General features: G+C 43.8%; 1 protein-coding gene across 2 annotated transcripts in view; it reads right to left on the bottom strand.

Moving 5' to 3' along the window:
• Positions 1-13,085, bottom strand: part of Ano2 (anoctamin 2) — a 325,589-nt gene that overhangs the window by 162,431 nt on the left and 150,073 nt on the right. For both annotated transcript variants that reach the window (XM_052172696.1, XM_052172697.1), the window contains exons 11-12: positions 8,459-8,619; positions 2,882-2,964 (exon numbers count right to left, since the gene is read on the bottom strand). In XM_052172696.1, the coding sequence (XP_052028656.1) occupies positions 2,882-2,964; positions 8,459-8,619 (244 nt within the window). The remainder of the gene's footprint in view (positions 1-2,881; positions 2,965-8,458; positions 8,620-13,085) is intronic.

Below are 13,085 nucleotides of genomic sequence, written 5' to 3'. Positions count from 1 at the left end.
CTTAAAATCATATATTTTTATTAATTAATTATTTTATTAATTTACATCCCAAATATTGTCCCCCTTCATGTCCCCCTCTCACAGTTCTTCCCTTAATCCCCTCTCCTTCACCTCTGAGAGGTTGCCCCCCTAGTACCCTCCCACCCTGGGGCATCATGTCTCTGCAGGACCAGGGACATCCTCTCCCATTGAGGCCAGACAAGACAGTCCTCTACTACATATGTGCCAGGGGCCTTAGACCAGTCCATGGATGCTCTTTGGTTGGTGTCTCAGTCTCTGGGAGTTCCCAGGGGTCCAGGTTAGTCGACATTGTCTTTCTATGGGGTTGCCATCCCCTACAGTTCCTCCAATCCTTCCCCCAACTCTTCCATAAGGGTCCCCAATATTTTTTAAAGGATTTCTTTCCTCTTCCTATCTTAGCTAGAAGAAGGTACGGTGTAATACTCTGTCCTCTACCATAAATATTCACAGAGTGAGCAACAAAAACACACTGTTGAAGGTAACCCTTAGCAGCTCAGGAACTACGCTCCAGACTCTATAGCTCGACAATAGAGCATGGCTGAGGCACATGCTCAAAACTGAATGGAGAGTTCAGGCACACTTCAACCACAGTAAGTCTTGTTTTTAAGTGTTGAAGACAATGTTGAACCTGACTCCTTTTCCCTCACTTACACTGGACCCAGGCAGCACATATATGACACACAGGATCAGCCTCACACAGAAACCCCACTAGGAACATTTCCTGTGTCACAGCAAACCGAACCTTGGCCAGGTCCCGCTTAGCCTGCACAGGAGTTCCTCACTCATGTACCTCCCAGAAAGTTGCTGTGGCTTTTTGAATTAATCAGAGAACAGGAAGCTGGGCTATAGAAAAGAAGAGCAGACCCTAATCCCACTCCTACTGGGGGCTTAGAGTGGGGATTTCCAGGACACTGAGCCATTGTTGATGCCCTTCTGTGTGCAAGCATGTCTGCGTGTCCTCTCCAATGGAAAGGCAGCTTGTCTGTGGCTCAAGTAGGTTTTGTGTGGCAATGTGCTTCTTCCCCTCCTTTGGAGACATCTCAGCTCCTGGCATTAGGAATATAAGAAGTCTGTACACTCACCTTCCCATACCCAACCACATCTCCCTTCACCCTTCTTCATTCCCTCTCTCTCTTCTCCTTCCAATTCCTTATCTGTGCTTTGAAATCAAGAAGGACTAAGAGGATAAATGTGTCCCAACTGGATCTCCCACAACTAACTTCTACAGTTCTTTCTGTTGGGAACACATATTAGTCAGTGATGTCTAAAAATGACAATCACCTCTGCTATTCTTTGCTGCCTATCTCCCAGCTAATTTGAATCTTTAGGAGGGCACAATCTATATGCATAGCTTACCATTGCTGCAGAGCCAGTGATGTTACTTACCCCAGAGCTGGTGCTTAGCAGGAAGGATTGGAATAAGATGGGTTCATTTACACATGTCCAAGCATGGGATGCAGTAGGAAAGCGAAAGGCTCTTCCAAACCCCTTTTTTATTTTAAATTTTCTTTTTATTTTATATCTATGGGTGTTTTACTCACAAGTATCTCTATACTACCTCCATGTCTGGTGCCTCTGGAGGCCAGAAGAAAGAATCAAATCCCCTAGAACTAGCATTACTGATGGTCATGGGCTGACACATAGCTGATGGGAATCGAACTCAGGACCTCAGGAGGCATGCCTAGTCCTCTTCAACACCAAGGCATGTCTCCAGACCTTGAAATCCCATTTCAGGCAGGGAAAAGCTATATTAGCATACATCTCCCTTTAGAGCACTTAATCAGCACGCCCTGGATTGGTAGGTTCCATTCCACGAGCTGCCTGTGCCACACAGATCCTGCCATTTCTCAGACCATCTGTTCCACGGCAAGTTGACTAATTATAGCATTAAAAATGTGAAATGATAACATGCTACAGACTTGGGACAACATGGGCTTGAAAACAAGACTAATTGGAAACTTCACTTATTTTTCTCTTAAAATATCAGGGCCTTCCAGTAAGATCCCAAGGCAAAGCATGTCAGTCACCATGGGACAGTAAGGAGAAGGATTATTCTCCAGGAGCTACCATAACCCCTGTGGCTAGCCCGCCATGTGGGTTCTCACACAGTGGAATGGTCTCTTGACCTTCCAGATATAGTCCCCTACTGTCACCTAAAGCACCTATGGTACCAGAAATTCCTATCTAATACTTATCCTTTCACCCATGAGCAATATCCAGTACTAGTAACCCTTGCAAACTAACCTCATCAGAACCAAGACCAGTTTTCATGTGCTAATTTTCAAGAGAGATAGAAATGGAGGCTTATGTTTTAATATACCTTAAATACCATATCTACCTACAAAAGTTAAACTTTGAAGGAATCTACCCTTTGCCTTTGGTTCATTTCTCAACTCACACAGTCTACTGAATCCCGACTAAGTCACTTACTGGGTCTTTCTTTGTTAGTCACCCCAGAAACCTTCCTTTATACCTCCCAAACCTCCCTACCTTGATTCTATAGGCTCATGGGCATTCTGACATGTCCCAGCTCTAAACCAATGATGATTCCCTCTTCTCTGGTTTCAAGGTCTCAAGGTTACTCACTGCAATTGTGAATCCTGTGCCATATCTTCTTACAAAGTAGACTACTTGGCTCTCTTACCTTCTCCAAACCCTAGAACTTAACAACTCAAAGGAAGAAGAAACATTTGAACTCCCAATGGTGCCTATAAATGGTGACATAGCCAACAAACCATGTGAGACCCAGCTAGTGACAGCTGATGAGACGGCAAACTGTATGTGACTGTCCCAACCAAGATCATCCAGTTCTAGGATCAAAGAAAGTCAAGGGCCTAGGGAAATGTGCAAGGAGACTCACTTCTTCCTCTTCTATCCCAGTCAGGTCCCAGAAGTAGCCCAACCGCATCTGGAGTCTCTTCCAGTTTTCCAGAAACATGGTAGCTGAAAAAGAAGGAAAACAACCGATTATTTTTAAATCACAGATTCTGGGTGGTCTTTCATTTTAACAGAACAGTTAGGACACACACTTAATAGAATTCAAATTTAAGAATTCTTATTAAAACATTAAGCCCTGTGGCTTTCTGTTTAGAGCTATTCAAAACATTCTACATCCTTGAGTATCTAGAGATACACAGTCACCTGCCACTTATGAAAGGGGAGCCATTCTGGGACATGCATCATCAAACAATCTTGTCATCATAGGAACATAATAGACTATCTATCTAAACAGAAGGTCATTGAACAATGTACTCCTAAGGGGTTATTCTGTAGGTGTGGACCTTTATGGATGGTCACATTGTTACGTTCATATATGACTGTATTTAAAAAGACATAGATGAATTTTTCTCCACTTCCAGATTCTGGAGAAAAAGGACACTCATAGCAAGAAATGAAAGAAAATTTGAAGGATAAGGAAAATAAAGCTTTGGATCTAAAATATCACACATGGTAGGATTGCAAGATGGTACAACCACTTTGGAAATCAGTCTAGCGGTTCCTCAGAAATCTGGACATGACACTTCCGGAGGACCCTGCTATACCACTCCTGGGCATATATCCAGAGGATTCCCCGGAATGCAATAAGGACACATGCTCCACTATGTTCATAGCAGCCCTATTTTTAATAGCCAGAAGCTGGAAAGAACCCAGGTGTCCCTCAACGGAGGAATGAATACAAAAAATGTGGTATATTTACACAATGGAGTACTGTTCAGCCATTAGGAACAATTAATTCATAAAATTCTTAGACAGATGGATGGAGCTGGAGAACATCATACTAGGTGAGAAAACCCAGTCTCAAAAGATCAATCATGGTATGCACTCACTGATAAATGGATATTAGCCTAGAAACTTGGAAAACCCAAGACATAATCCACATATTAAATGATGTCCAAGAAGAACGGAGGAGTGGCCCCTGGTTCTGGAAAGACTCAGTGCAGCAGTATAGGGGAATACCAGAACAGGGAAGTGGGAAGAGGTGGATGGGGGAAAAGCGGGAGGGAAGAGGGTTTATGGGACTTTCGGGGAGTGGGGAGACAGAAAAGGGGAAATCATTTGAAATGTAAATAAAAATATTTCAAATAAATAAAAAAATAAAATATCACACAAAAGCTACATTGCTAAAGACTTGGTTGCCAGTTGACTGGCTTTGGGGGGTGATGAATTGGGTTATGGGGACTCAGATCTCATCAATGAGTAGGTCCACTGATGGGTTCATAATGTTATGATCTATTGAATTATGATAGAATTATAGGAGAAGATTTATGATAGAAATTATGATACAGGAGAAAAAGAGTCCCTGGGCCATATTCACAGGGACAATATCCTGTACCCAACTCCCCTAAACCATCTCTTTCTCCTTGTTTCCTTGGTCACCATGAGAGGAGAAGTCTCTACTACACACTTTTACTATCATGACATTCCTTTTTTCCTTTGGTCCAAAGCAATAGAGCAGCTGCTGGGCTCAAACCTCTGAAGCCGCGAGCCCAAGCATTTACCTGCTCCCAAGCCTCACCCGCCTGTGCACACTGCTTCTGTGCTTAATCATCACTCTTGATTCTCCCCCACCCAACTTACGCAAGCCCTGCTCACAAAGCAAAATCTCTCCTGTTCTGAGCAATCACCAGTCAGCTGCTAACTTTTCAGAGACACCCAATCCACACTAAAATACCTACACTGAACAAAGCCCTTTAGACCCTGTGGTCTAGCTTAGATGGACTTGCTGCTGGGCTGTTCAGCATATAAGGCACAAAGCAATCATGGCCTTAGCAACAACATAGACCAAAAGCTATGAGCATTTTGAGAGGGACACTAACTGTTGGGAAAGGGGTCTGAGGTGGATTCTATCATGGATTATAGCAATGACAACAGGGTAGGAAGAGGGAAAATGAACTCCCCCTGACTAAACTCCTGGATATTTTAAGTAATCATTTTACTTATTTACATTTCAAATAATATCCCCCTTCTCAGTTACCCATCCGTAACACCCCATCCCATCCCCCTCCTCCCCTCCCCTTTGCCTCTATGAGGGTGCTCCTCTACCCACTCATGCATGCCTGTCTCACCACTCTAGCATCCCCCTACACTGGGGCATCAAACCTCCAGAAGACCAAGGGCCTCCCCTCCTACTGATGTCAGATAAGGCCATCCTCTGCTACATATGTATCTGGAGTCATAGATCCCTCCATGTGTACTCTTTGGTTGGTGGTTTAGTCCCTGGGAACTATGGGGGGTTGAGTTAGTTGATATTGTTCTTGCGAATCAAGGAGCCTCTCCGTGGAAGGAGAGAGGCGACTGTAAACATGTAGAAGAGAAGCCAGGGAAAATGAGCAGAGGGGTCCTTCAGGAGCAGGAGGGCCAGCTCACTCAACACAACACCTGCGCTAGGGACTAAACTATCTGCTTGGCACACAAGACTTATCCTAAGTCTTAGGAATACTTGACTCTTAGGAATTCCTAAGTCACAGGAATACTTGAGTGAGTGCTATTTCACCCAGGTGAGGGCACCACCTATGCAGCATGCCTAAAGTACCAAGACACCACCACCGACACCACCACCGTGGCTAAGAGCATTGGCTCCAGGGAACATTTAGTAATGGACTTTGAATCCATTCTTGTTAAAAAAAAACAAAATTAAGAAGATAGCATTTGTAAATTCGGAGCCTTCGCTTTCATTGGTGATGAATATCTGCCTGTGGAAAGTCTGCCACTGAGGCGCAGCGCTGTAAACAACTCCAAATTAACCTGTTCACAGAAGTGGGGCGGGTGGTCTTAGCAGCCAGGTCTGTAGTCACTGGCTTTGGGACCCACTGCTGAAAAGGAACAGAGTGGAGATGGTTTGAAGACTGTCTAGCCCACGGCACAGCCTTCTCCGCCTCTCTTCAGAGCTCTGAGCCTAGTTCTTTGCCATTGCTGTTCGGACTCCGTTAACACTAGCTCTGCAGTGCTCTGGGCTGAGTGTTCTGACAGGCTGGGACTCAGCAGACTCCTGTCTTCATGATGCAAGCATCTTCATCTCACTGTCACCTGACCTGAGCCTCTCTCTGCTCAGAACTGCTCGTTTCCATCCCATTCCTGGCAAGCCTGGGCCACCCGACACTGCACCACTAATCATAATAATCATGGTAATGAGAGGCATTACTATAATTTTTAATTGTAATTTGTAGGCAATCATGCCTAAGGCGTTTGGCTGCTCTACCTAAATACATAATCACATAAAACACAGCAAGACTGCTTTAAAAAAAAAAGTCTTTCCCTACACCAAGAAGCTCTGATACAATCCAACCTCTGTACTGTCCTGGGGTGGGGGCAGTAAATAATTGAGACTCTGTTTATCAAAGATACTGAATGCACACCATGGGCAGTTGTTGGAGCATGAGTCTGTGAAATGTAGCTGAAAAACCTCACCCTGCTGCAGGGAGTGGCGTGTCTCAGGGAAGTTCAAGGCAACCATGGGCCCAGGCTTTAAAGTGAGAGCAACTCCACGGGGGTAGAATCAATAAGACAAATGAGTGTGAACTCAGCTTGTACTAAATCTAAAATTGATTATGTCATCTGGGTTCCTGATTGGTTCAATGGTATCTCAGGGAAGTTCTACACACTGTGCTGTGCAGGGGACACACGTGCACATGCCTGCTGGGCAGAGGACACGTGTCTGTGGTTTCCCAGGCAGAAAGCTGATCTTTACTTCCTCCCCACCCCCCCCCCCCCCTGCTGATTGATAACTCCAAAGCTACAGGTCACAAGTTCCTCTGCCTCCTCCTATAGGCTATTATTTTGAAGGGCTGCCCAGGTGCTTCTGGGAATCCCTTGAGACTAAAAGCTAGAGTGCCCTCTGGAGGAGAACTGTAGCAACCTGGCCATACACAGTCTTTCTAGACAAGTGTTGCTGTCTCTGCCCAAGAGATTCCCACAGGGAATGGGGGAAATCAGTTCCTATTCCCAGGATGCTTCTGAGAAGAGGCTTTTCCTTTTCTTCCTCCTCTTTCTCCTTCTCTCTCTCCCTCTTCCTCTTCCTCCTCTTCCTCGCCTTCCTCCCCCTTCTCCACTTCTTCCCCTCTGTTCCCTCCTCTTTGTCCTCCTCCTTCTTTCCTTATCTTTTAGGAATCTATGACTCAGGCCCACCATGGAAGGTTCTCCAGAGCGTGATGAGGTAGGGATAAATCAGTGGGCTCTGCGGCAGGACAGTGGCCTGTTGAGGTTTGACCCAGTGGATAGCCGTGGTCCTTCCCTTTTGCCAGTGAGTACATACCAGGCGCTGACTAATGGACTGAAACATGGTGATTTGCTATCTTTTTGAATATGCAAGAGTGACCCAGTTTGAACGAATACACACACACACACACACACACACACACACACACAGAGATTGTATGTATATGTGTCTGTACGTGTGAGTAGATGGGGTGTACAGAGTGGGGGATGGTATGTGGTATCTGTGTGGTATGGTATGTGTGTATGTGGTGTGTGTGGTGTGTGGTGCAGTGTGTCTGTGTGTAGGGTGTGTGATTGTGTGTATGTACGTGTGGGGTACATGTGAGTGTTATGTATGTCTGGTGTGTGCAGTGTGGTATGGTATGTCTGTTTACGTGTTCTGTAGTGTGTATGTCTCTGTGTATGTATGGTGTGATGTGGTGTGGTGTGTGTGTGATGTGTAGTATGATGTGTCTGTGTATATATGTGTGTACGTACATATGTGTGGAGTATATGTGAGTGTTATATATGTCTGGTGTGTGCAGTGTGGTACGATATGTCTATGTATTCTGTAGTGTGTATGTCTATGTGTATATGTGGTATAATGTGGTGTGGTATATGTGTGTGATGTGTAGTGTATATGTCTGTGGTGTGTGTGTGTGTGTGTGCACATGCACATTCAGATAAGCAGAATGCAGAGTGAGTTAGCTATGCTGAGACTCCAGGAAGAATGTAGGAAGGAGAAAATAAAGGAACTGTTTGTTCTTTCTTTCACAAATACCTTTGGTGAGAATGTTGAAAACACCACCTTTACATTAAATACAATATGCCTGGTCTACACGGGGTGCAGAAAAGGTATGGAACCTTGAAAGTCAGGAGAGCAAGTTTCAGCCCATCATAGCACAAACACCTCCCAGTACAGCACACAGCAGCGTTCATCTCTGTCCTACGCCCTCCCCATGGCCTCACATAGTGAAGAAAATGCACTGAGAGCCTTATGGGTTGCCAGCAGGTTTTAGAACACATACAGGTTCAAATTCCCATAAGCCATCCATGTGGCCAGTGTGAAGTCAACATTATTCCTCAAAGAGAGGACATTGAGAGCCATTTCCTGTCACACATATCACCAAAGAAGGTATAAAATACTGAATTAAATAAATTGAAGGCTGCAGCCTTCAAATCCTGGCCACTGTGCCTGTTCAAGAGCAGCCCCCATCAAGCAGACACTATGATGACCACTTACCCCACAGAGCCATGAAGATGGAAAAGAAGACGGTAGCTGGATTGTCAAACAGATGACTGGCTCGTGCAGTCCCACAGGCTGAGCTGAGGTTCCAGTAGTCACAGGACTTGTCACACAGAGGACACATGGTGAAGGCATTCTGGTGGTCACACATCTCTTTGCTGCAGTGACAGATGTTGAAGGATCAGGGCTGTGTTTACTTTTATCAAATGGTAACAAAGAATGAATGAGCCAACTTCAGAGGAAGTAGCTTCCTATCACTACAGTGATAGCTCTCTATCACTATAAACTTCCCAGAAAGCTAATGGTCATCTCAGAGGTTATGTGCACAGAATGATGCCTGAGGAAACCTCTTCAGGATGTGCTATATCTATAGGGTTGGTAGGAGACACACACAGCTATGAACAGAGCACCACACTAAGGTTGGATTTCCTTCTTTCCTTCTTCAGGTATGGGGTGTCTTTTTATACCCTACTGGGCTGCCATACAAATGTGTGATCTAGTCCCAAGCAGAAACAAACATGAGTGTGTGTTGGGACCAGCACAAGCATTAGCCTCTTGAGGAAGTGCGTGAGGAGGAATGTTCAGAACGGTGTAAGAAGGCACTTTTCCACTGCCAGTGTCTGTAACCTTTTGTGAAATGGAGACGAATAACCTCAGCCTACTAAGGATTATAGCAATTGTGAAAGAGGATTGGGAAGAATAAAAGGGAAGGTAAATCCTTCCAAGGACGAGATTCTCTTACACAGAGAAGGAAGCACGAGCCAAGTAACTCTAATGGCCTGTGAGCTAACCCATTATAAAATACACTTCTATTTAATAGACTGATGGATATAGTCACGATTCATTGAGTAATGCTGGAGCCAATAAACTAAGGCGCATATGGACACTTAAAATAAGAATCAAAGAATTACCATCCCTGGATGACTTCCTCAATATTCCTCTATTACCAAATTCTGGGGGGGAAATGAACTCATTGCTATTGTTTGAAGCATTCCCTCTGTGAAGACATAGGTGAAATACCTAGGCTTGTGGTCCAGGGAGAAATTGGGGGAGAGTTCAGCTAGGGACTCTGTGCAAATAAGTCATTAGTGTTTTTCAACAGCCAGCTGGAGCAACACTGCTGAAGAAGCAGGGAATCCCTCCTGGACCCCACAGCTCTGTTCACTGCAGAAAGAGGCAGCAGGAGGCGCTGGAGAGCACAGCTTATTAGGGCCCTGGAGGCCACTGTTCCCTGGGAGCTCCTTTAGTACTATGAGTAAAAGAGGAGATTCTGTGGAACCCGGGAAGCCAAGGGTGCTCGTGTCTATTTCCCCTTGCCAATGCAGTTGGAGAATGGAGATTCACAACAGTCCCTTGACATTCTCTCAAGCCCCAGCTTCTAGGCTTCTTTAGTCTCTAGCCTTCTTTGTCAGAGTGTGAAAAGCCTGGTTCTCCCAGGATAAATACCCTTCCCCCACTTGCTCGCTCACTCACTGCTGTGATCTCCATTGGCAAGTGCCAAGAAACATGACTAGCTCACACCAACATTAATGACAGGTGATACCTTAGCCACACATTCAGTGCTGGTCCCACATCTTCATAATAAGGTTAGTTTCAACCTTCTGGCCCCCACACACCATTACTATACAATGGGAAAGTGTTCCTACTTTGTTAAATCCATTGAAGAAAATGGATTTAAGCAGAAAAGAATTTGTCTTTGTCATTGAAAGTAAATAGCTCTGAGTGGTAGCCATGTCTAAGAGTACGTGAGCCTCATACTGCTCTTCTTGGGTGTGCATGGGAGACATTTGTTTGTCCTATCTTACATACTGACATGCCAGGAGGATAATCCCACTCATCTTATCCAAAGCTTGTCAATGCCAGAAGACCAGGAATAAAAATTATTAGCATTATCAACCAATATGGTACAAAGCACTTTAAATACATGCACTATGCCAATTACCCCTCTTTCAAAACGTCAAAGGTAACCCAGACTCAAAAGGTGAATCATGGTATGCACTCACTAATAAGTGGATATTAACCTAGAAAACTGGAATACCCAAAACATAATCCACACATCAAATGAGGTACAAGAAGAAAGGAGGAGTGGCCCCTGGTTCTGGAAAGATTCAGTGAAGCAGTATTCGGCAAAACCAGAACGGGGAAGTGGGAAGGGGAAGGTGGGAGGACAGGGGAAGAGAAGGGGGCTTACGGGACTTTCGGGGAGTGGGGGGCTAGAAAAAGGGGAAATCATTTGAAATGTAAATAAATTATATCGAATAAAAAAATTTTTAAAAAAAATTCCGGTAGATGAAAGGAAGAAATGGTGTAATTATATTATAATCTAATAAAAATAAACAATTTAAATTGGAAAAAAAAGTCAAATGCAGGCACCTGTCAATTATTTGCACAAAATGGTAACATGTATTCTTCTTCAAATCATTTGAAGTCAGAATGCTTGATATGCATTGGGGGTTTTTATGCAAGCAATTTTAAGAGGATTTTGGAAAAATCCAGTCCTGGGATGGCATTAAAAGAGGTGGCGTATGTCTTGAAACAGGCTCCTGGTAGACGGGCTGAACGACAAGGAAGCCCAATCAAGATGAAAGCAATTTCTTATTTATGTGCCACTTAAAAAAAAAAAATCCCAGATTTCTAGTGAGAAGTAATTGAGGCTATAAATCGAATTGTTATTTCTCCAATCTATCATTTCTTTCTAGAAAGGATAGGAGGGTTGACAAGTGGCCTGCCAGTCAACCAAATCTAAACCCTCAAGTAAATAAGGTTCTTAGAAGTGGATGAAGGAGTACAGTTAGGGATTCAAGATCTTCTAGCACAGAGCTGGGAGGCCCAGAGGCCATTTTCCAGGAAATCTAGACAAAACATCTGATCTTAAGGCCCCAGAGCTGAAGTAACTGACTTCCTTTACCAATATGGTTTGAATAAATCACCTGTTCTTACAATGTGCCCACCTTCCCCCACCATGGAATCACTTAGAAAAAGAAACTGATGTCTCAGGTACAACATCCTCTATGAGTACCAGGACCATGTGGAAGTATTACTACTCAAATATCATATATAAAACACTTGGGAATGAAAATAATTAGTTTCCCATGAGCAGTGTGACTTTTCTGGCTTTGAAGCTCTAGTAGACTTGTAGCAGACATGAGCACCAGGGTAGCTAGGTGAAGAGCCACTAAGATCCCCTGTCCTTTGCAGCTTCCTAGGAATCTATGACATTTTTTTATTCGATATATTTTTTATTTACATTTCAAATGATTTCCCCTTTTCTGGTCCCCCACTCCCCAAAAGTCACATAAGTCCCCTTCCCTCCCCCTGTTCTCCCACCCATCCCTTCCCACTTCCCTGTTCTGGTTTTGCCTTATACTGCTACACTGAGTCTTTCCAGAACCAGCGGACACTCCTCCATTCTTCTTGTACCTCATTTGTTGTGTGGATTATGTTTTGGGTATTCCAGTTTTCCAGGCTAATATCCACTTATTAGTGAGTGCACACCATGACTGATCTTTTCAGACTGGGTTACCTCACTTAGTATGATGTTCTCCAGCTCCATCCATTTGCCTAAGAATTTCATGAATTGATTGTTTCTAATGGCTGAATAGTAAGTACTCCATTGTGTATATATACCACCTAAGAAGTCTTAGGTCAGAATAAGGATCTGTGATAAAAACTAAAGACACAGAAAACCAACAAAAATACACCAATTTCTCAAATCTAGGGAAAGCAATGGACATACAATCCTGAGATATATTTTGAATCCCAGATAAACAGGATCAGACAAGAACTTCTCAGGGACACATTACAGTCAGAATACCAACTAAAACCACTAAAAACTGCAATACAAAACCACCAATGCACACGCAAATGCCAGCCCTTCAGAACAAAGTCAGGCACCCACAAGCAAGTATGCTGAGTTACTTAAGTTTGAAACAAGAAAAGAGATGTCCTTAAAGTAAGAGAAGGATAAATGGGAAGAAAGGATACCAGGTGGAGGGAGGGTGGGGATAAAATGCTGCAATCAAAGCAGGACATGCATGTGTGAAACTACTCCAATGAAAACATTAATTTCTACCACTAATATGACTCCATAAAACAACAAAACAATGGAAGTGTGTAAGCATGCCAAGGTGTGTAAGCATGCCAAGGTATGTCTGGGAAAACTGTAAGGAGTATAACTTTGTTTGTCTTTGGAGACAACCTGTCTGCTGACCAGGAGTGCTCATGTGTGGCTTCATCGGGTCCACAGAATCTGGACTTCTGATGCATTCGCAGCCATACTTTCCAAGCAGGTCTTTGGAGCTGCTTGGAAAGATGCACCTTAGTGTCAGGTGCATCTGCCTTGTGTGTTGCCGAGATCTGATGGCCATCACTAAAAACAACGAAACAAGAGCAGTCCTCACTCAAAACCACAGGAAGTATCTTCTATTGTTTACATCTTCCTGGAATTCCAACAGTCTCTTGATTCTGAAAATCAACCTCCCGGATTTCAATCCTATGTCAGTAGATTTCAAACTTGTCCAGTGTGGCTAACAATTTAAAATTACACATGACTGCAGGATGAAAATACAAACATGTAACTACATAAAAATACAGCACTGTGGACATTAGCCCTTCCTGCTTGTAA

Source organism: Apodemus sylvaticus, chromosome 2, assembly GCF_947179515.1.
Source record: "Apodemus sylvaticus chromosome 2, mApoSyl1.1, whole genome shotgun sequence".
Lineage (NCBI taxonomy): Eukaryota > Metazoa > Chordata > Mammalia > Rodentia > Muridae > Apodemus > Apodemus sylvaticus.
The sequence above is the reverse complement of the archived record's forward strand: the minus strand, read 5'-3'. Positions and strand labels throughout refer to the sequence as shown.